Source organism: Heteronotia binoei, chromosome 1, assembly GCF_032191835.1.
Source record: "Heteronotia binoei isolate CCM8104 ecotype False Entrance Well chromosome 1, APGP_CSIRO_Hbin_v1, whole genome shotgun sequence".
Classification (NCBI taxonomy): domain Eukaryota; kingdom Metazoa; phylum Chordata; class Lepidosauria; order Squamata; family Gekkonidae; genus Heteronotia; species Heteronotia binoei.
Window position 1 is genome coordinate 98,449,376 of NC_083223.1, and position 21,773 is coordinate 98,471,148.

Here is a 21,773-nt window from a genome sequence, read left to right on the forward strand (position 1 = left end):
CTCAACAGTTCAAAGAATTCTAAAAGATAATAATGTCAAATTTGTATACCTAAGGAACGTCCCCTGTGGAATAAGGTTAAATCCTTGCATGGGTAGGGCATTGGTTTAAACAATAATAAAATGTAAGGAATCAATTAGATTTGAAGTTTAGTAGAGAAGTAAATGGAAGATGGTTCACATATTTCTACCTGGAGCAATGCTAATTCATATCTTTGTAAAATCAGGAGGAAGAGCTAGATGAAACAATGATGTAGCAAAGTTTTTGGATGGCTACAAATTATATAGGAGAATAGAAAATCACAAACTGACTGCAGAGTTATTATTTTAAATAAATTGTTCTTAAACTGTTAAGTAGGGATGGGCACAATCCGGGAAAAAGGAAGTTTGTCCAGGTTCATGGTTTGTGGGGTCTCACAAATCACTTCATGAACCTTCCCATCTATTGAACGGGTTCATTTTGTGAGGCTCATGAATCAGTACAGTACAGTACTTCAGTATATTGTTCCCATCTTTTCTTTATTTTGTCCCGCCTTGCTCAGTTAATGTATTTCCATGTTGATCATTCAGCATGTCTAGTCATGATTTAAACTTCCCTTTGATTTCTTGGCTCTTGTGGAACAGATCTCTTATTCTTCCTTTTTTGTTTTTCTCTTCTATTTCTTTACACTAGTCATTATAACAGTTCTCTTTGTCTCTGTTTGTGAATTGCTGGAATCTGTCACGGGCTGGGTGCAAGTGATAGCAATGTCCAAGTCCAGTCTGGGGTCAAGCCAGGAAGTTTAAACCAAAGCCAAGTCAGGTAGCCAAGTCAGAGGCTGGAGAGCAACGTCGTCTGGAGCTGGGAGTCAGAAAACTGGAGAGTTCAAGCAAGAGCGCAAGAGCCAGGGTGGACACAAGTCATCACGAAAGCAACTTGTTGTTTCAACAGAGAGCCCAGCCCTGAGCAGGGGGCTAAATGGTGATGCTCCAATTAGCAAAGGGGGAAGTTCCTGCTAAAACTCAGGACTCAGCAACCACCTTCCTCATAGGCATACATCCCTCCGGCAACCTGCTAAGTCTTAAGCTTTAGAGTGTCATGTACCACCAAGTCCTCCAAGTCTGAAGATGAGAATGCAGCTTGATGTGCAGAGGCCATCGCTCGCTCCTTTTGTAATTTCTCATACGTGGTCACCTCCTTGATGGCCTTGGCAAGGTCGGTGTCATCTTTACCCAGCAGCTTCCACCAAAGCTTCTTGTCCCACAGGCCAGAGACGAACCTGTCCCTCAGAGCTTTGTCCAACTGGGGAAAATCGCAGCGGAGTGACAGTGTAGGGCAGCGACGTAGTTTCCCATGGACTCATTGGGTCGTTGGTGGTGCTCTGAGAAATCGAAGCAGCGTGCCGGGACCATTTGCAGTGCAAAGTGGATCATGAGGGCCGACATGAAGTCATTGAAGGCGGCTGCCTTAGGTGTGACGGGCGCCATGAGGCCCTGTGCCAACTCCAAGGTGTTCATGCCACAAGAGCTGAGCAGTAGCACTTTCTTGGGCTCCTCAACCTCATGGTATTCTATGTAGTTTTCCAGATGCTCGAACCAGGTCTCCTATCGCTTAGTGGTGGCAATATCGAACTCCGGATTGTTCCTGGCATAGCAGCCATTTTGTCAGTGATGGTGGTGCAGGGCGTGGATGCAGATGTAGCGAGGCGCAGTGTGGTGCTGGTTGCTGGGCTCATAGCTCTTTATTGGGTACAGCATTATATAGGGCTGCACTCAAAGACTGACTACTAGGCCAACAGGGCCAACTATATATACATTCTAGGTTCCCATACTAGCATCCTATTGGACCAGCATTTATTAATGAACCTCTGCATGAATCTGGCTAACCTCATTTTAAAGCTTTTCATGCTTGTGGTCATCAGTACATCCATTGGCAATGAATTCCACGGTTATATCCACATTACTTGTTGAGTATAGAAGTACTTCCTTTTGTCTGTCTTGAATCTATTTCCAAATAACTTAACTGGATGCTCCTGAGTTCTAAGATAATGGGAGAGGGGGAACACTCTCTCTATCAACTTTCTCTACCCCATGCATTATTTTATAAACATCTATCATGCTCCCTGCAGTCTTTTTTTCTAAACTGAAACGTTCCAGAGTTTCCAGTCTTTCCTCATGAGTAAGGTTCTAAGAAATTAGACATATTTGATTACAAGCAATTGTAATTGGTTGTGAGTGGGGAAGCTGGAATGATGAAACTTAGATATTAATTTTTTTTTACTTATTGTGGATTCCATAATGGATCTTTAGTTGTATGTTTTGTGAAGTGATTACAAAGAAACCACACATCTCCAATTTTTTTTTTCATCCAAAGGAAATTGACCCTATAGGGTGTTTTCGCACTCACGTTTTACTGGCGCCACGACCCTCCTGACGCCGGCGAATCTGCATGGATTTCGCACCAGAAGCGCCGGCGCACCCAGAAGCGCCGGCTACTTCCGTCGCTAAGCCAGCGCAAACGGAAATCGCAAAGATGCAGGAAAACGTTTGCGCTGGCTTAGCGACGGAAGTAGCCGGCGCAATGGGCTGCGCCGGCGCTTCTAGTGCGAAATCACTGCCGATCCGCCGGCGTGAGGAGGGTCGTGGCGCCAGTAAAACGTGAGTGCGAAAACACCCATAGTGACTAATTTATCTATACAGGCTTTCTTCAAAATCAATTTCCTTATTGATCAGTCTCAATGGAGACTAGTTACTTGGCCAACAGGAGAAGGGGAAGCATGAACAAATATCATTCTGTGGGTGCTTTCAGACAGCTGTTTCAGAGTACCCCAGTAACCTACATGAAGCTGATTATTGGAGATTGCAACCTCACACAAATGATACATTGTTAAGACAATGATTCCATTCCTTTCAAGGATTAATAATGGGTTTGCATGGACTCCAGCACAAAGATAGCATGACATACAATGATGTAGGGAGGCAGCTAGACTGTGATCTAAATGTCCAGATACAGATGACCAGAGTGGCTTGTGGACATGGATAGTCTGAGAAACCATGGTGAAAAATAACAAAAAAATCAGCATTTTATAGATACATAAAGACAAACATGAAGATTTATTGTCAACTGGGGTGGGGAGGTCAGATGATATAGTGGAGGCAATAAAGATGTCTTTGTTCAAATTTCCATCAAAATAAATTTTAACCCAGATTGTAAATTCATATTTTTTGTTACATACAGACACAATTTTGTCCATCTGTTCTGTAATAATCCAGCATCTATTTGCTATAAAGAAGTTGGTTGCTTGCCATTTTAGTGTTCAGGAGCTTTAAAAATGCACATAAAAGTCTTGCTGTAGCAGGAACCCATGCCATTTGTAAGCTAATTAAATCATGAGATCTACCCATCACAAAATGTATTCTCTGACTTTAGCTGCAAGTGGATGTTGATTGAGAGCTGTGTGTTTTAACAGTAGGAGCCATACACAGCAGAAAGGCTCCCTTGTAGAAATGTTGCTTCAATGTACAAATCTCTCAATGCTAATGAAAAGTAGAAAGACAGATATGTTGAGTGTTACAGATTGCCAACATCAACCTCAAAACCTGAAGCCATCAGTTACAAAAGGATGTCTTGTTTCTGGTCTTCATTCATCAAGAAAGAGCATCACCCCTGAACATGCTATTCTTATATACTGGATGACAAAAATGATTGCAATAAACCAGGCTCCATAAATAATGAATGATGTTCAGTTTAATGCCTATCTTTCCCCCTTTATTTCTCCCCTAGTTGCCAGCAAATGTAGCACCTTGCACATGCCAAAAAGGAAATGCATCTTTGTCAGGTTGTACTGAAACAATTATGTAAAACACTTCAAACTTTTCATGTTGCTGCAGGAGCTGAAATATCACCTTGTAAAGATTTGCCCCAACTCCTATCATAACACTCAGTATTACTTAGTAAGTGCTTATCAACTGGAGTGCCAGGTTCCCAATCGGCACAGGGGATCTCCTACCCCTGGATTCCATTTCCCACTGCTATGCTGGTGACCTGTGGGTAATTTTTTAAAATTAACAGTTGTCACAATGGTGTTATGTTGCTTCTGGGTTTTTCCCTGCAAGTAACATAACACTGCCACAGCAACAGCACCACCCTATTCCCCGTCCTCCCAGACTCCCACTGGTTGCCAGCCAGTTGCTAACCACAATACAATATAGTATTTTCAAAGCACTATATACTCTAAGATTTCAGGTTTTCAAGGCTGGTAACATCATTAGGGTTTGTAGAATCTTTCGGGATCAAGTGCCGTGTTCTACTGGAGAAAGTTTTCCTTCCAGACGTTTTGTTCTCAGCTGCGGAGAACATCCTCAGTGGCGTTGCAGCCGGAGCAGGCGCTCAGACCTTCTTGGCTGCTGTGCACAGACCTTCTTGGCTGCTGTGCTGTGCTGGAAGGAAAACTTTCTCCAGTAGAACACGGAACTTGATCCCGAAAGATTCTACAAACCCTAACTATATACTCTACTAAAAATCCAGTTTTGCACAGAAGTAATATAAATTCTACACTGATGGATTGAGGGGATTCAGATACATCATTTTTTAAACCATTTGATACATTTCAGAACTTATTTGTATTAGCATCATTTGGTATCATTTTTTATTTTATTATGGTCACAAGCCTTAACATCTAGAAGTGTCCCAGTCCTCTTCTGTCTTCTGAGATGACCCGCCTACATATGGTTTGAAAATTTAACACGTGTTTATTATCATTTTTATTCATTTATAATTTCTGCCTTTCTATCTGTTGCAAGTTCAAGGTAGCTCACAATATTTTAAAAATAAGAATGAGTAATTACAATATATTATAATAGTAATCTAACACCAAGCAATTAAACAGCAGTAGAAAAAATTTCACTAAAAATTAAAATGCAATAAAAGTTTAGCAAAACAGAAGAAAAGATATTCAGCTTGTAGGGTTGCCAGTCTCTGGTGGTGGCTGGAGTTCTCCTGGAATGACAACTGGTCTCCAGGTTACATAGATTATTTCCCCTGGAGAAAATGGCTGCTTTGAAGGTAGACTCTATCATAAGTAGAAATTACTGATTCCCTGGCAGGAACATATAGGACCAGATGGTCCTTCAGATACCCTGGTTCCATGCTATGTAGGACTTTAAAGGACAAAACCAACACCTTGCACTAGGCTCGGGACCAGGTCAGCAATTGCTCTTTTGTATTAAAGGTAGAAGGTACCTTCCCACCCTAAACTCCACTGTCCCTAGGCTCCACCCCTAAAATCTCCAGGAATTTCCCAATCCAGAACTGGCAACTCTATTGATAGACCCTGGCACAGAAAGCCGCCAATGAGAAAACACACAGTCCATGAGGTGTCTTTCCAGAAGTATGCTTTGCAACGTAATGGGAAACTTTGGAGGGTATATCTCTGTGCATAACTGCATGCAGTCTGACATGTGTCCTGAATTCTGTATGACATTACAATATTCTGCTGTCTAGTGCACACACACACACAATATTTTTTTTACTGTTTGTATCATACTGGAAAACCATGAACTTATTATTTCTTAAGGCCTCCATTTCTTGGCCAAAACATGTCCATGTCCATGCCATCTTAATGTATGTGTTCCTTTGAAAAACCTTGGTCAAAGAAATTATTCATGAAAGCAAGGAACATGAGTAAAGATGAAATGTTTACCAAAGCAGTTCCCATTGCAAAGGTTATGAATGCCCGCTCAGCTTAAAAACTTGACTTTCCACCTTTCAGAATTGCTACTACAAAAACAAAGAATGGACTGAAATTCCTGACATGAACATTGCACCACAATCATTGCAGAAAAACTCATGTAGGGTAGATATATCCATTATACTTCCACAGAAACTTCAGCCAATGATGTCCTCTGCTTCTCCTGTACTTAAATAATTAGAAGATTGCCCTTCCTGTTCCCATTACTATTCATAAGTGGCAGGCAGTATAACTGTGTCTTCATCCCCTCTTCATTTGTCTTTCAGCAAACTCTTATAGTATAGCAATTACATGGGTTACTGACCTGTTCCCAAGCCCAGTACAAGGTGTTCACTTTATCCTTTAAATTCCTATCTGGTTCGGAACCAGGGTGTCTGAAGGACCATCTTCTCCCATATGTTCCTGCCAAGAAATTAAGATTGCAGGGAGAGGCCCTCCTGAGCATCTCACCAATTGAAGCAGCTTGTCTAGTGGACACACAATAAAGGGCCTGTTTGGTGATTATGGAACAACCTCCCCAGAGAGGTGTGCCTGACCCCTCAAAGTCAGTCTTCAGGAAGCAGCTGTAGCCAGTTTTATTTAGTGCTGCATTTGACTGCTTTGATTTTTTATTTATTGGCAGTCCATAACTGGAGGGGGTTTTTTACATCTAAATTGAGATCTTTGATATATTTCTGAAAGTGTTGTTTTATTTCTGTTCTGCACTTTTATTAATCATTATAGTGTAAGCCATCATGAGTTCTGCAAGGGAAAAAGACAGCTAATAAGTATTTTAAAGAAAGAAAGAAATGGTGGCCAGAATTTGCCACATGTTGCATTGCCAGTGAGTGAGTAGGATCACTAAAGGCAGTAGCAGCTACAAAAAAAAAAAACCCAAGGAAGATTCCCTGCCACATTCAATAAAAAGTTAAAAGGTAAAGTTAGTCCCCTGTGCAAGCACCAGGTTGTTACCGACCCATGGGGTGACATCAGGGCATTTACTTGACAGGACATGTCTTACATCAGGACATTTTCTTGACAGACTTTTACGAGGTGGTTTGCCATTGCCTTCCCAGTCATCTACACTTTACCCCAAGCAAGCTGGGTACTCATTTTACCAACCTTGGAAGGATGGAAGGCTGAGTCAATCTTGAGCCAGCTACCTGAACCCAGCTTCTGCCGGGATCAAACTCAGGTCATGAGCAGAGCTTGGACTGCAGTACTGCAGCGTACCACTCTGTACCATGGGGCTCATTATCACATTCAATAGTTCTCTTAATACTCTGTAGTAATTACTATGTTGAAGTCACAGAATCTAACCAAAGAGACAAAACAAGTATCAAAGGAGTGGGAAAGAATTCATACCTTATACCCAGGTTTCCTCCCTCGTTTCTTAGGGATCTTCACTACTGGCAAAGAACCAGCTGGTGCTGAATAAAGATTATGAACAGCCATTTTCATAGGAGTAGAGTGGAGCGGGGGCCTTCCTCTTTTTCTTCCTGGTATTCTGGGAGACTGCATGTCAATAGTATCCAGTCTTGGTGGCAGTGATGGCAAATGATTCATAAGCCCAGTATCTGTAATTTTTTTTAAAAAAAGAATTATTAGAAATGGAAAAGTAAAAACAAAAAGAATGAAATGGAAAAGTACATACCCAGTTAATTCCCATTGACGTGACACTGGAAATATAAAAATGTTGCAACAATTTGCCTCCGTCTTCACTGTGGAAGATGAAGTGTTTGCGTGCTCCAGAACCACTTATATTAGAAGGGGTGTTGAAAGACCTGGGTCAGATTGAGGTGACAAGAGAGGAGATCCTACAACTGATAGATGAATTAAAAACTAATAAGTCACCAGGTCCGGATGGCATACATCCAAGAGTTCTGAAAAAACTCAAAGTTGAACTTGTGGATCTTCTGATAAAAATATGTAATTTTTCATTGAAATCTGCCTCCATTCCTGAGGACTGGAAGGTAGCAAATGTCACCCCCATCTTTAAAAAGGGTTTCAGAGGAGATCCGGGAAACTACAGGCCAGTCAGTCTGACTTCAATACCAGGAAAGTTGGTAGAAACCATTATCAAGGACAGAATGAATAGGCACACTGATTAACACAAGTTATTGAGGAAGACTCAGCATGAGTTCTGTAAGGGAAGATCTTGCCTCACTAACCTGTTACATTTCTTTGAGGGGGTGAACAAACATGTGGACAAAGGAGACCCAATAGATATTGTTTACCTTGACTTTCAGAAAGCTTTTGATAAAGTTCCTCATCAAAGGCTCCTTAGTAAGCTCGAGAGTCATGGAGTAAAAGGACAGGTCCTCTTGTGGATCAAAAACTGGCTAATTAATAGGAAGCAGAGAGTGAGTATAAATGGGCAGTCTTTGCAGTAGAGGATGGTAAGCAGTGGAGTGCCGCAGGGCTCAGTACTGGGTCCCATGCTCGTTAACTTGTTCATAAATGATTTGGAGTTGAGAGTAAGCAGTGAAGTGGCCAAGTTTGCAGATGACACTAAATTTTTCAGGGTGGTGAGAACCAGAGAGGATTGTGAGGCACTCCAAAGGGATCTGTTGAGGCTGGGTGAGTGGGCATCAACGTGGCAGATGAAGTTTAATGTGGCCAAGTGCAAAGTAATGCACATTGGGGCCAAAAATTCCAGCTACAAATACAAGTTGATGAGGTGTGAAGTGGCAGAGACTGACCAAGAGAGAGATCTTGGGGTCATGGTAGATAACTCACTGAAAATGTCAAGACAGTGTGCGATTGCAATAAAAAAGGCCAACGCCATGCTAGGAATTATTAGGAAGGGAACTGAAAACAAATCATCCAGTATCATCCTGTATAAATGGATAGTGCGGTCTCATTTGGAATACTGTATGCAATTCTGGTCACCGCACCTCAAAAAGGATATTATAGCATTGGAAAAAGGGCAGAAAAGGGCAACTAGAATGATTACAGGTTTGGAACACTTTCCCTATGAAGAAAGGTTAAAACGCTTGGGGCTCTTTTGCTTGGAGAAACGTCGACTGCGGGGTGACAGGATAGAGGTTTACAAGATTATGCATGGGATGGAGAAGGTAGAGAAAGAAGTACTTTCTCACAATACAAGAACTCGTGGGCATTCAATGCAATTGCAGAGCAATTGGGTTAGAACGAATAAAAGGAGGTACTTCTTCACCCAAAGGGTGATTAACATGTGGAATTCACTGCCACAGGAGGTGGCAGCAGCTACAAGCATAGCCTGCTTCAAGAGAGGGTTAGATAAAAATATGGAGCAGAGGTCCATCAGTGGCTATTAGCCACAGTGTATATATATATATGTATATATATAAAATTTTGGCCACTGTGTGACACAGAGTGTTGGACTGGATGGGCCATTGGCCTGATCCAACATGAATTCTCTTATGTTCTTAATATAGATATTACAGATCCTTGTAGTCTAGAAAGTCTATTTAACCTAAAAAGAGTTTTTGTTTAATTAATGTGGAATCTAATGATTACACAAATAGCATTGCTGTAAAAAACATATGAACATATAAACATATGAAGTTGCCTTATACTGAATCGGTTCATCAAAGTCAATATTGTCTACTCAGACTGGCAGCGGCTGTCTAGGATCTCAAGCCTACTTGCCTGGACCCTTTTTAGTTGGAGATGCTGGGGAAACATACAAAAGGTGGCTTAAATATTTAGGAAACCAAACAATTTAAACAGCTTCACAGAGACTAATTCTGCTGTTTTAATATGTAGGTCGGTTAATTCAAATCATGTCTCTATCATTATTCATCCCCTGCCCCCCCCCCCCCCACTATCAGTTTATGCAAGCATGGGAAGGGGGAGACCGTTTCATTCATTATCAAAGGTGTTGTCAGAATTGTCTAATACAACACGACACAAGATTCTTGCAGAGGCCAGGGAGAGGGGCGATTTGGACTATCAGGGGTTAAAGATCCAGGTGTATCCTCATCTCCCTCTTGAGTTCTTAAAGATCAGAAGAGATCTTAAAGGCATGACAGCTAAACTGCACCATTTAGGAATAAGATAGCATTGGCTCCAAACGGGCAAACTTTGTGTGCAACAAGGTTCAATTTATTATACTGCCCATGACTCTACCTATGGTGAATTATTGTTGGCTGCTTTAAATCCCTCCCCCCCCCCCCGCCGAAAGAGGTAAAACTACAGAGTACCCGTACTCGGGCCTTCTCTGTTGCGGCTCCACAGCTATGGAACCAGCTTCCAGAAGATATGCGGGCCCTGCGGGATTTTGAACAGTTCCGCAGGGCCTGCAAGACCACCCTCTTTCGGATGGCCTTCACCGACTAAACAGAGAAACTGCTAAATAAATTTACCATCTATTGCGATAGCACTAGCATACCAATTTTATTAATTTATTAATGTTTGAATTTTAGAATTTTAATCAATTGTTAAATACTTTTGTTTTAAATATCACTGTATAACTTAATGTATTGATTCATGTTGTTAGCTTCGGTGGGGAGGGCGGGATATAAATAAAATGATGGATGGAGGAAGGAGCGCTTTCCTCCTACTCCAGCTAAAGCAATTCGTGTATGCACTTCTGAAGATCATGGAGATTTTGAGGAGAGTGTTGACTCCTTTTAAAAAATGAGGTTTTGGGTACAATTTATAATGGAAGCATAACTCTCTGGTATTAGAGAGTGGTGGGACTGTTGTAAGTGTTTGGGTATGTTCCCCCAATGTATAATCAGCCCATGGAAGGTGCAGTTTTGTTCTCCTCCAGTCCTTAAATTTTAGGGTCTCCAAGGGCTGGGCTATATTATATTATTTGTCGAATAACTTTGAAATATATAATGTAAAGCTAATATAATGAGCTAATATAATTAACTACTGAATTTTATAAATCTTATTATTTAATCTTTGAGAGAAGAACAAAGAAAGAATATGAAGATGAAAACATGGAGATATAATGTTTCAGTGATATTAAGTTTGTATAGTGTAAAAGATTTTGTTGGAGTTGTTAATTTTTAAATTCTTCCTTTAACAAAGTAAGAAAATGCAAAAAAATAAGAAAAAAAAGAATTGTCTAATAGACACACATGACACACTGTCATGCAAATTTTAATCTAATAGATTTAGTGGCTAGAAAGGATTGTATTTTCCCAGTTACAATATGTCAAAATCTGAGTGCTGCAATTTCTGGAGTATTTCCTTCAAGGAAATTCCTTGTGGAAAAAATCTTGTTCCTTCAGCAGCAATGTATTTGTTCTTCTATGAAGTGATCATTTTATTTCAGATTTTTTGTGGATGACTGATAAAATCCTTGAATTAAAAGAATAGTTATGCTGCAGGTGTGAGACAAAGCACTCTGCTTATGTGAACATTAGTGGACCTACTTCAACTTTCAGGTGTCTCTAATTGGGCCTCTATGCCTACACCATCCTTATTTCTCTCAGGTTTGAAGGCAAGACTGTGGTAATTAGCTCTTCCAGTGGCCCGGTGGTCTATTAATGGGAGGGGGAGGCAGGAGTGATGTAATTTTCTAGAGGATTCCAGCAAGTGTACACCCTGATTGGAATTGGAACATCATCTGACACCAGAAGACAAGGACTATAAATAAGTCACAGACCAGAGGGAAGCCATGCTAATTTAATGGTTTCTGGAGAAGGAAGCCGAGATTATGATTAATCTCATTGCAATGATCAGTTTAAGCCTCTTTTGTTGAAGCCTTAAGAGTGTGCCATTTAATACCAGGTATTGATGTATTAGATAGAAAAGGTTTCTTTCTTGTTTTCTTCTACATAATTATAGAGACAGTGAAGCAAGTTTGATGTAGTGGTTAAGAGCAGCAGACTCTAATCTGGAGAACCAGGTTTGATTCCCACTCCTCCACGTGCAGCTTGGGTCAGTCACAGTTCCCTCAGAACTGTTCTCTCAAGAACAGTTCTCAAAGAGCTCTTTCAGCCACACCTACGACATCCTGTGAGAAAGGGAGGGAGATTATGAACTGCTCTGAGACTCCATGAAGGGTGGGGTATAAATCCAATCTCCTCCTCCTCCTTCTCTTTCTTTAAATATTTAATAAACCTGATTTATTGTGTGCACAGAATCCCGAGAACTCATGGTCCTGAACATATGAACATATGAAGCCGCCTTATACTGAATCAGACCTTTGGTCCATCAAAGTCAGTATTGTCTTCTCAGACTGGCAGCGGCTCTCCAGGGTCTCAAGCTGAGGTTTTTCACACCTATTTGCCTGGACCCTTTTTTGGAGATGCCAGGGATTGAACCTGGGACCTTCTGCTTCCCAAGCAGATGCTCAACCACTGAGCTGCCTGCCCAAGAAGTGGTAATTGGGGGGGGGAGTGGCTGGCTTGGGGCTAGGCTTCTCAAATCCCCCACCCAGGTGGGGGACCCCAGATTTGGAGCCTCCTCCCCCCGCTTGCCAAAAATCTGGAAAACGGGGGGGATGGCAGCCCTTCCCACCCAGCCCCGATCCCAGCAACTTCTCCTCTCCCCTTCCTGTTTCGTCTTCTCACCCTCCCCGCAGGCGCCTCTTTTTCAACCCCCATGCCCCATCCTGGGTTGTGAGGAAAGTGGGGGGTGAAGAAGGAGGGCCGGTGATGTGGAGCACGTGAAGCACATGGTGCGGCTGGAGAACGTGAACGGCAGAGACACGGCCGGCAGGAAATCCAGCCCCCTCCATTTCGCTGCAGGTACAACCAACCATGGCCCTTCCCTACTCCCTCTCCTCCGCCGCCTCCTCTCCGGGTCTCTTGTGGGGACTCTTCCCTTCCCTCCTCGAAGGTGCTGTTTGTTTATCTTAAGGCTGGAGTGGAAGGAAGGGATCATTTTCCCGGTGACCTCTTCGGGCTCGTCCAGGCTTTGTGTGTGGAGACTGACATCTGTGCCCTCTAAGCTGTAGGTAGTGTGAGCTAGCCCACAGATTTTTAGCCTCCAGCTCACACTTTTGTCTTAGCTCAGGAAGGATGACCCTAGAGCACAATAATTTATGCAGTAGCTCACAACTTTAATACTGGTAGCTCACAATTTTAATGCCAGTAGCTCACAAAGTAGTTTTTTTGCTTACAAGACTCTGCAGCTTAGAGGGACATTGATCAGTACCCAAACTGGATGGAAATATGGGGCCAGTGTTATGGCTCAGTAATTAGACCTCTCTTCCCCCCTCTCCCTGGGGGAGCTGTTTTTTGAGGTAGAGGCACCAAATTTTCAGTATAGTGTCTACTGCCTCTCCCCAAAGTACCCCCCAAGTTTCAAAACAATTGGACCAGGGGGTCCAATTCTATGAGCCCCAAAAGAAGGTGCCCCTATCCTTCATTATTTCCTATGGAAGGAAGACATTTAAAAAGGTGTGCTGCCCCTTTAAATGTGATGGCCAGAACTCCCTTGGAGTTCAATTATGCTTGTCACACCCTTGTTCCTGGCTTCGCCCCCAATGTCTCCTGGCTCCACCCCCAAAGTCCCCAGATATTTCTTGAATTGGACTTGGCAACCCTACTTGGGACCTTGACAACGGGCAAACTTGTTCTGTTGTACACTCATTTGTACAGTTCCTAGCACTTTCAAATGTGGCGCAGTCTGCTCATCATAATGCTGCTGAATGCATTGCTCAATGAGGTACAATGCCATAAAGGCCACTCTCCAAAGCATCCATTTTCTCCAGGGGATTAATTTCTGTGGTGTGGAGATGAGGTGTAATTCCCAAGAGACATCTAGGCCCCCCTGGAACCTGGCACCCCCCAGTAACATTTGTTGATTCTGGTTACATTCCTTAAATTCTAAAGTGAAAGCTACAAAGACTCAGGCTTCTGTGGAGAGCATACATTGTGGTCTGCAAACCATTCATCATAATCACTGATGTTCAGTGAAGATCTGAGGTCAGGAAAATACCATTTGTACATGACCAGAAAAAGTGTCATTATATTAAAAGTACCAAAGATAAGCAGGGAAAACTGATTCTGAAGCTCTAACATGTAACGTGCGTTTTTTAAATTAATTCCCATTAGTCCCCATTAAGGTGAGATTAAAATGCCTTGCAAAACCCAGAAATTATATTAGGTATCATTTTCAAAGCCTGATTGTATTGAAATGAAATTGATGTTGGATACCATAATGAAAAGTCTCCCATTTCCTACAGAACAAAAAACATTTATTTTGAAATTAGTAACAGATCTTTTAATAGAATTACAGGCATTTACTTGACTCAGATCCATCATACACTACAAGATTTGAATATGGATTCTATGAAGGATAGCCTTTAAGTTCACCCTCCAGGTGTCATAGCAAATCTTTGGCTACAGCATGTATGCTACGTCTCTGTGACATCAACCAATGGGAGGCTGTAGAATCTCTCAGAGAGGGTGAAGGAGAGCAGTTTTGGAGGCAGAGAAAGGCTGAGAGTGCCTCTGATAGAGCTTGGTAAGAGAAGCGATGAAGAGATACAGATACAGAGGTTAACAAGGGGATAGGTTTGGGTATCCTAATTGAGGTAATATATCATAATGCCTCTGTATAAATCGATGGTGCGGTCTCATTTGGAGTACTGTGTGCAGTTCTGGTCGCCGCACCTCAAAAAGGATATTATAGCATTGGAGAAAGTTCAGAAAAGGGCAACTAAAATGATTAAAGGGCTGGAACACGTTCCCTATGAAGAAAGCTTGAAACGCTTAGGGCTCTTTAGCTTGGAGAAACGTCGACTGAGGGGTGACATGATAGAAGTTTACAAGATAATGCATGGTATGGAGAAAGTAGAGAAAGAAGTACTTTTCTCCCTTTCTCACAATACAAGAACTCGTGGGCATTCGATGAAATTGCTGAGCAGACAGGTTAAAATGGATAAAAGGAAGTACTTCTTCACCCAAAGGGTGATTAACATGTGGAATTCACTGCCACAGGAGGTGGTGGCATCCACAAGCATAGCCACCTTCAAGAAGGGGTTAGATAAAAATATGGAGCAGAGGTCCATCAGTGGCTATTAGCCACAGTGTGTGTGTGTGTGTGTGTGTATATATATATATTTGGCCGCTGTGTGACACAGAATGTTGGACTGGATGGGCCATTGGCCTGATCTAACATGGCTTCTCTTATGTTCTTATGTTTGGAAGGCAGGAAATTAGCCTAGATTTGTTGATTTGTTGATGATCCAATTTGGGTCATCCAATTTAGCTGTAAATACTGGAGACACATTGAAGTTATAGCTGAATACCAAAATAAACTCATATCCTTCTCTGGAAGTGACAATAAATTTGTAATTTTGTAAAATTAAGTGTCTGCATGAGTCACCAGGGAAAAGAAAAATAATTTACTTCATGAACCAAAAGCTGCTCTCCCCCGATCTACAATTTTCCTCTACACATTACATAATCATCAATATATATAAAATTGACCACTTGCATTTTAATCATTTATTGTACTCTTCCATTCTTTAATAATTCACTTGCGGGGAAGGCCCTGTTAAGAGGCCTGTACATCACCGTTTCAAACACCATTAACACCAGCTGTCCAAAACTCTTTAACACATGGTAAAAGTTCTAGTACCACATAAAAGCATATGTAGTAGAAAGAGAGGGAGATAATAAGTGCAAAGAGTCTAAATTAATAGATTGTCTAGAAATAATTGTCTAAATTAATAGATTGCCTAGAAATGTGGTAATGCAGCTAAGTACTGACTATCACTAGCTTTTTACAAACATTCAGTTGATGTCAATTATGTTACCTCCCAAAGTAGACATTTCAGAAAACCATATAAAGTTTTTCCCCCCTTGCTTTCAAGTATAGGTGCAATATAACACACACACACATTTTATCCTGCCTTTTAAAAATGCCACCAAGGAAAGAGGTAAAAATATAATGCGTTTTGAGCTCCTGAATACAGCAGACCTCATTCCTATAATGAAAAGAATGTATTATCTTCAAGGGTGAAAATCTGATGTCTTTATTAAGGCAAAGGACATGATTTGCTGGTTCTACTGTTCTGAAAAAGAAAGATGCTGGGACTACTCCTGTCTGGAAGCTATACCGTCTATATACTTGCCTCTTTCCTCCTGATGTGTAAATACTTGTTAAGACTATTCAATATAAAATAAAATACATTTCAGGAGTCTCCCAGGATACATCAATAGAGTACTTTTTTCAGGCTGTCCATTAAATTTTTATTTTTATTATAATAAATTAAAATGATGGTACAGAAAAGAAAAAAGGAGGAGGGAATTATAAGTACCATGTTTATCTATTATTTGTTCATCATAAGGACAAATGGCAACAGAGTAAGTATAGAACATAAGCATTTAAAATAACTAATATTCAGTAATTTCAACATATTATGCAACTCCCAACTGGAGGCAGGCTACACAGCCTTGTCTCTGGAGGCCGTTTTGCCCCTTCGTAAGGAGGATGAGCAGGCAGGGCATTATGGGAGGTGAGGGCGGAGCAGGCATGCCTTAATGGCTATCTCCACTTCTGCCTCCCAGTCTTCACCTCGTGCTCGGGGAGCGGAGAGCTTGGACGAGCTCCTCCTGTCCTGCCCAGCACAGGGCCTTTTGGCGCGTTGGTTTTTGTGCCGCAGAGAGCAGTGGCAGCGATCCCTTGGCTGAGCTTCAGAGGAAGAGGCTGTAGCTCAGTGGCGCCAGTTTCCTTGTGGCCACAGCCGCTTTTGAGCATTGAGGGACGACGAGCACCTGAATTTAATAATAAGGAAAGTGGCCCTTAGTTACCCAAACCCTTGTGTCCGTCTCTTCCTTCCGTCTGTGGGGGCAATGCGGCTCCCAAATGGAGGCAGTCTGCACAGTCTTGTCTCCGGGGGCCATTTTGCCCCTTCATAAGGAGGATGAGCGGGCAGGGCATTATGGGAGGTGAGGGTGGAGCACGCACGCCTTAACGGCTGTCTCCGCTTCAGCCTCCCAGTCTTCACCTCGTGCTCAGCCCACCCTCCCGCCTTTGAGGCAGTGTGGGTAAAGCTGGTTGCTCTTAATTTATAGGGGACTGGGTAGGAATCTTTTCATCTCTTCCTGTTTGGCTGTTGGAAGTGGTGTTTTTCGCCTACCTCACACTGCTTGTAGAAGGAATTGTGGAATTGGCTAGGGTGTGGCTGGTTTAAGTAGACTGGTCACTTTCAGGTTGGCTGGGTTTTTTGCCTAACTTCCGTTATGCAGCTTGGTGAGCACCAATAGCACCCCAGTTTTGGGGCATGGGGTCTAGCTAAATCATTCCTGGACCATGCGGACTAGTTGAGTGATGAAGCGGACTGCCTCGGGTTTGCATGGATTGATCCGCCCTTCAGTCGTGCAGATGGGGGCTGGAACTCCAGGGCATAACCTTTGCTAGGCGGGCCGGATACGAGCCATGCATTTTGGCTATACCTAGGGGCATGGTGGCTCGCCTGTCATGTGGCAGGGGAGGGATATTTTGTCCCCTGGCCCTGCCGTGCTGCCTGTTATGTTTATAGCCCTTGTTGTTAATTTAATAATAAAGAAAGTGGCCCTTAGTTACCCAAACCCTTGTGTCCGTCTCTTCCTTCCATCTGTGGGGGCAATGCTTGTTACTAAAATCTAACATTTATTATCATAAGTTATTGTTAACATTCATTATTTCTTGCTATAACAGATTTATTTATTTAAAGTGAAGTATTTATATATCCTAATACATCCTAGTACTATCACAATTATTATAGTCAAATTTAAATCTAAGAGCATTTTAAAAAGCATTTCTAATAATGTAAAAAGATAATGATAAATAAGTTCATATATACATCAAAGTTAACTTTTGTAATCTTATGTGTATCATTATTTCATAAAATATTACATTGTTTCTAAAATACCTATATTTATACCAATATTATCTGTAACAGCCTAAATTATATTAATACAGCTATTTCAATGCCTATGCTAATTTTATACTAATAATTGAAATAGAAAACATTTAAGTCGGAAATGGTAGCGGGCCGCTACAGAAAGACACCGACAGCTGAGCTTGTCTGCCAGTGCGGTACTGGAAAAGTGGATACAATCACACATATTCTATTTAGTTGTAGGTATTACAACCAAATATGTGCTAGATTAATACAACCTTTCCAGAAAAGATTTTCAGGTTTCTCGAATGCTGTAATAAGCAACATGCTTCTTTCAGATTCTAATCTAGAGGCTACGTTTGTGTGTGCCAAATATCTAGCAGCAGGCTAAAGAATTCATAAAAGTGCGTAAAGGTGTGATATGGGTTCTAAGATATTTTATTTAATTATTTGTAAAGGCTTCATTATTGTTCCATTTTTACACTGACTTCTAAATCTTACATTATTATGGTTATATTTTCATATTGGTTTTTAATATGTCTGGACTGTTTTGTGCTTGTTACGTACTGTAATAAGGCAATGGTGATGAAAACATTTCAGTAGCTAATACAAATCATTTTTAATCTTTACTGATAGTAAGCATGGTAATTTCTCCATTTTTTTTTCAAATTCTTTGAACCGTCTTCTATTTATATAGTTGGTTAGTTTGACCATAATGACATATTCTGCCATTTTATCACACCAGTTTTCATTGTTTGGGCACTCTTCAGCTTTCCATTTGGTTGCTCATATTATTCTGGCCACAGCCAGCACGTATCTGAACAATTCATGAAATATTCTTTCAGTTTTATCTGGTAAAATTCCCAGTAGCATAGTCTCTGGTTTTGTTTCAAATTTAATTTTTAAAACTTCCTAAATCTCTGCATGTATAGCTTTCCAAAATTTTCTTGCATTTTCCAAGTCACCTTATATGGTAAAAAGTGTCTCTGCCTCTTTGCACTTCCAGCAAAACCCAATATAGTCCTTGTCCATATTTTTAACATCTTTAGGAGTTATCAAAAGAACATCTTGTAACACTTTTCTCTGAAGCCAGTTCTGCACTAGACCTTTAATCCTGGTTCAGCCATGCCCCCAAGCTATTTTCTACTACTAGAATCATAGACTTGGTTTCTATTATTCTATTATACACTATTCTAGTGTAGAATGTCTGGTCTGAAATTGGTGTCAGTGTCTGACTTGCAGTAAATTTTATGTCTCTTCTCCATAAGTTTTCTCATTGTTGAAGTGTTATATCTTGCTCAAGACCCTGAGTCCATATCAGCATACACATTTTGACTTGTTCCATTTCAGTATCTTATTGAAGTAAAAAATTGTAAATTTGTTCTAGTAGATGATCCTTCCATTCAGGGCTTTTTTTGTAGTAGGAACTCCTTTGTATATTAGGCTACACTCCCCTGATGTAGCCAATCCTCCAAGAGCTTACAATAGGCCCTGTAAGAAGAGCCCAGTAAGCTTTTGGAGGATTGGCTACATCAGGGGAGTGTAGTCTAATATGCAAAGGAGTTCCTGCTACAAAAAAAAGCCCTGCTTCCATTGAATATTTCCCCCCAAAAAAATCAGTTTGATCTCTTATATTTCCAGTGTAAGTATGAACAGGTTTTTTCAATCTTGACGTTAGTTGAAGATATACCAGTCATTGTATTTTCTTTCCTTCTTTTACTTTTTGCCATGTTTTAATCTCTCCTTGTGAATTCAGCATGTCTTGATAGGTTATAAAATCATTAATTTTTCTCTCATATTTATCATGGAATGCCATCTATCGGTGACATAATTGGTGACATCAGTGAACTAATCCTTATTTTTAGAGATCCCAGACTTTAAGTAAGCTATCTCTAATTGCATGAGGTTTCTTTTGGATTCGTGTCATATTCTTTACCCAAAGAAGACTGTGTAGCCCTTCTGTCTGGCCTGCATTTTCAGGTTTCATTAATCTATCGTTTGGGTTTGTAATCCAGTCTGCAATCCAGAGTATTTAATGTTCTTAAAGACTAACAAAATTTGAAATGAGCAGTAACTCACAAAAGCTCATATCCTGCCACAAATTTTGGTAGCCTTCAAGATGCTACTGGACTTTTGCTCTTTTCTACTGGTACAGACAGCCTAATACAACTAACCATCATTATTTTCTTGTGACTGTATCATACTTTGAATATTTAAGAACAGTGAAGTTCCCATTTTCAAAGCTATAGAAACAATGTCTTATTTTTACAGTTTGAATCACTTATTGAAACAGAATTGATAGTATGGTGTCTAGTTGAGGTGGTATTGATTAAGATCTATTATGGAAGCAATCCCAAAGCATATACTAGGTTGGGGGGTTGACTGTCCATTCAATTTGTTTGAGACTGTAGTCATTAAGAATGCCCCATATCTCAGATTCCTTGTTATCAAATTTCATACCACCTCTACCTCATTGGCCTTAGTTTGATGTAATCTTCCATATACAATACTTTCTTGAATTTTTTCTGACATTATCTACGTCAGGAGTGTCAAACTCATTTGTTATGAGGACTGGATCTGACATAAATGAGACCTTGTTGGGCTAGGCCATGTGTCATAAAATGTAATTCCTGGTACCAGAGATATAAACTTTATAAAGGACACAAACACAAAGATTTTTTTTAAAAAGTAAAATAAAACATGCTTAACAGATTAGCACTCCTGTAATATTTTGTTTATTTTACTGTCTGTGATAACTGACACCTCTTGCTCTGAATTATTGCATCAAAAGCTAGAGACAATGTCTGTGCTGTAGCAATTGAGTATGCTGTTTGGGTGTTGTTCAGGTATGTATCTGTAAGTTGCAAACCTACTTTTGATTTATTGATATTCATTGCAGAAATCTCATGGTCAATGCTTTGTAGGGTGGCCAGACCGTCCCGGTCTCCCGGGACTTTCCCGTTTCTGGCCACCAATTCCCGGCTCCCGGGCTGCCTATACCGGGACCATTACAAAGTCCCGGTATAGCCAGCGGGGAGCCGGCGGGCCGTGCGCGCGGGCGGGGAAGGCGGGGAGTGAGGCAGCCAGCGTCCCTGCGCGTGCGCACAGCGGTGTGCGCATGCGCAGGGACGCTGGCTGCCTCACTCCCCACCTTCCCCGCCCGCGCGCGGGGTCCGGAGAGGCCGGCGCTGGTCCCTGGAGGCCTCCAGAGGCCAGCGGAGGCTTCGTGGAGAGGCCGGCGCTGGTCCCTGGAGGCCTCCAGAGGCCAACGGAGGCATCGTGGAGAGGCCGGCGCTGGTCCCTGGAGGCCTCCAGAGGCCAGCGGAGGCTTCGTGGAGAGGCCGGCGCTGGTCCCTGGAGGCCTCCAGAGGCCAGCGGAGGCTTCGTGGAGAGGCCGGCGCTGGTCCCTGGAGGCCTCCAGAGGCCAGCGGAGGCGTCGTGGAGAGGCCGGCGCTGGTCCCTGGAGGCCTCCAGAGGCCAGCGGAGGCATCGTGGAGAGGCCTGTGCTGGTCCCTGGAGGCCTCCAGAGGCCAGCGGAGGCATCGTGGAGAGGCCAGCGCTGGTCCCTGGAGGCCTCCAGAGACCAGCGCCGGCCTCTCCGGCCTCCGCAGCCGCCGCCAGCCCCGCCAGCAGCCCGGAGGAGAGGCCGCCACCGCCCTGGATCCAGGTAAGCCAAAAGCGGGGGGGGCGGCTGGCGGGGGGGCGGCTGGTGGGGGGGCGGCTGGCCTTCCTTCTTTCCTTCCCTCCCTCCCTCCCTCCCTCCTTCCTCCCTCCCTCCCTCCTTCCTTTCTTCCTTTCTTCCTTCCTTCCCTCCCTCCCTCCTCCCTTCCTTCCTTTCTTCCTTCCCTCCTTCCCTCCCTCCTCCCTTCCCTCCCTCCCTCCCTTCCTGACTGAATGGGCCACTGGCCTGATCCAACAGGGCTTCTCTTATGTTCTTATGTGACACAGTGTGTTGGACTGGATGGGCCACTGGCCTGATCCAACAGGACTTCTCTTATGTTCTTATGTGACGCAGAGTGTTGGACTGGATGGGCCACTGGCCTGATCCAACAGGGCTTCTCTTATGTTCTTATGTGACAATACTGACTTTGGTGGACCCAAGCACTGATTCAGTGTAAGGGAGCTTTGTGTTTGTGACTGGAGTGGACAATACTGACTTTGGTGGACCCAAGCACTGATTCAGTGTAAGGGAGCTTTGTGTTTGTGACTGGAGTAGACAATACTGACTTTGGTGGACCCAAGCACTGATTCAGTGTAAGGGAGCTTTGTGTTTGTGTCTTCTGGTG

At 42.4% G+C, this 21,773-nt stretch overlaps 1 protein-coding gene across 2 annotated transcripts in view; it reads right to left on the reverse strand.

The window, feature by feature from the left end:
* Window positions 1-21,773, reverse strand: part of SCML4 (Scm polycomb group protein like 4) — a 152,917-nt gene that overhangs the window by 74,814 nt on the left and 56,330 nt on the right. For both annotated transcript variants that reach the window (XM_060258595.1, XM_060258587.1), the window contains exon 2: window positions 7,071-7,282. In XM_060258595.1, coding sequence (XP_060114578.1) covers window positions 7,071-7,271 — 201 coding nt within the window. In that variant the 5' untranslated portion in view covers window positions 7,272-7,282. The remainder of the gene's footprint in view (window positions 1-7,070; window positions 7,283-21,773) is intronic.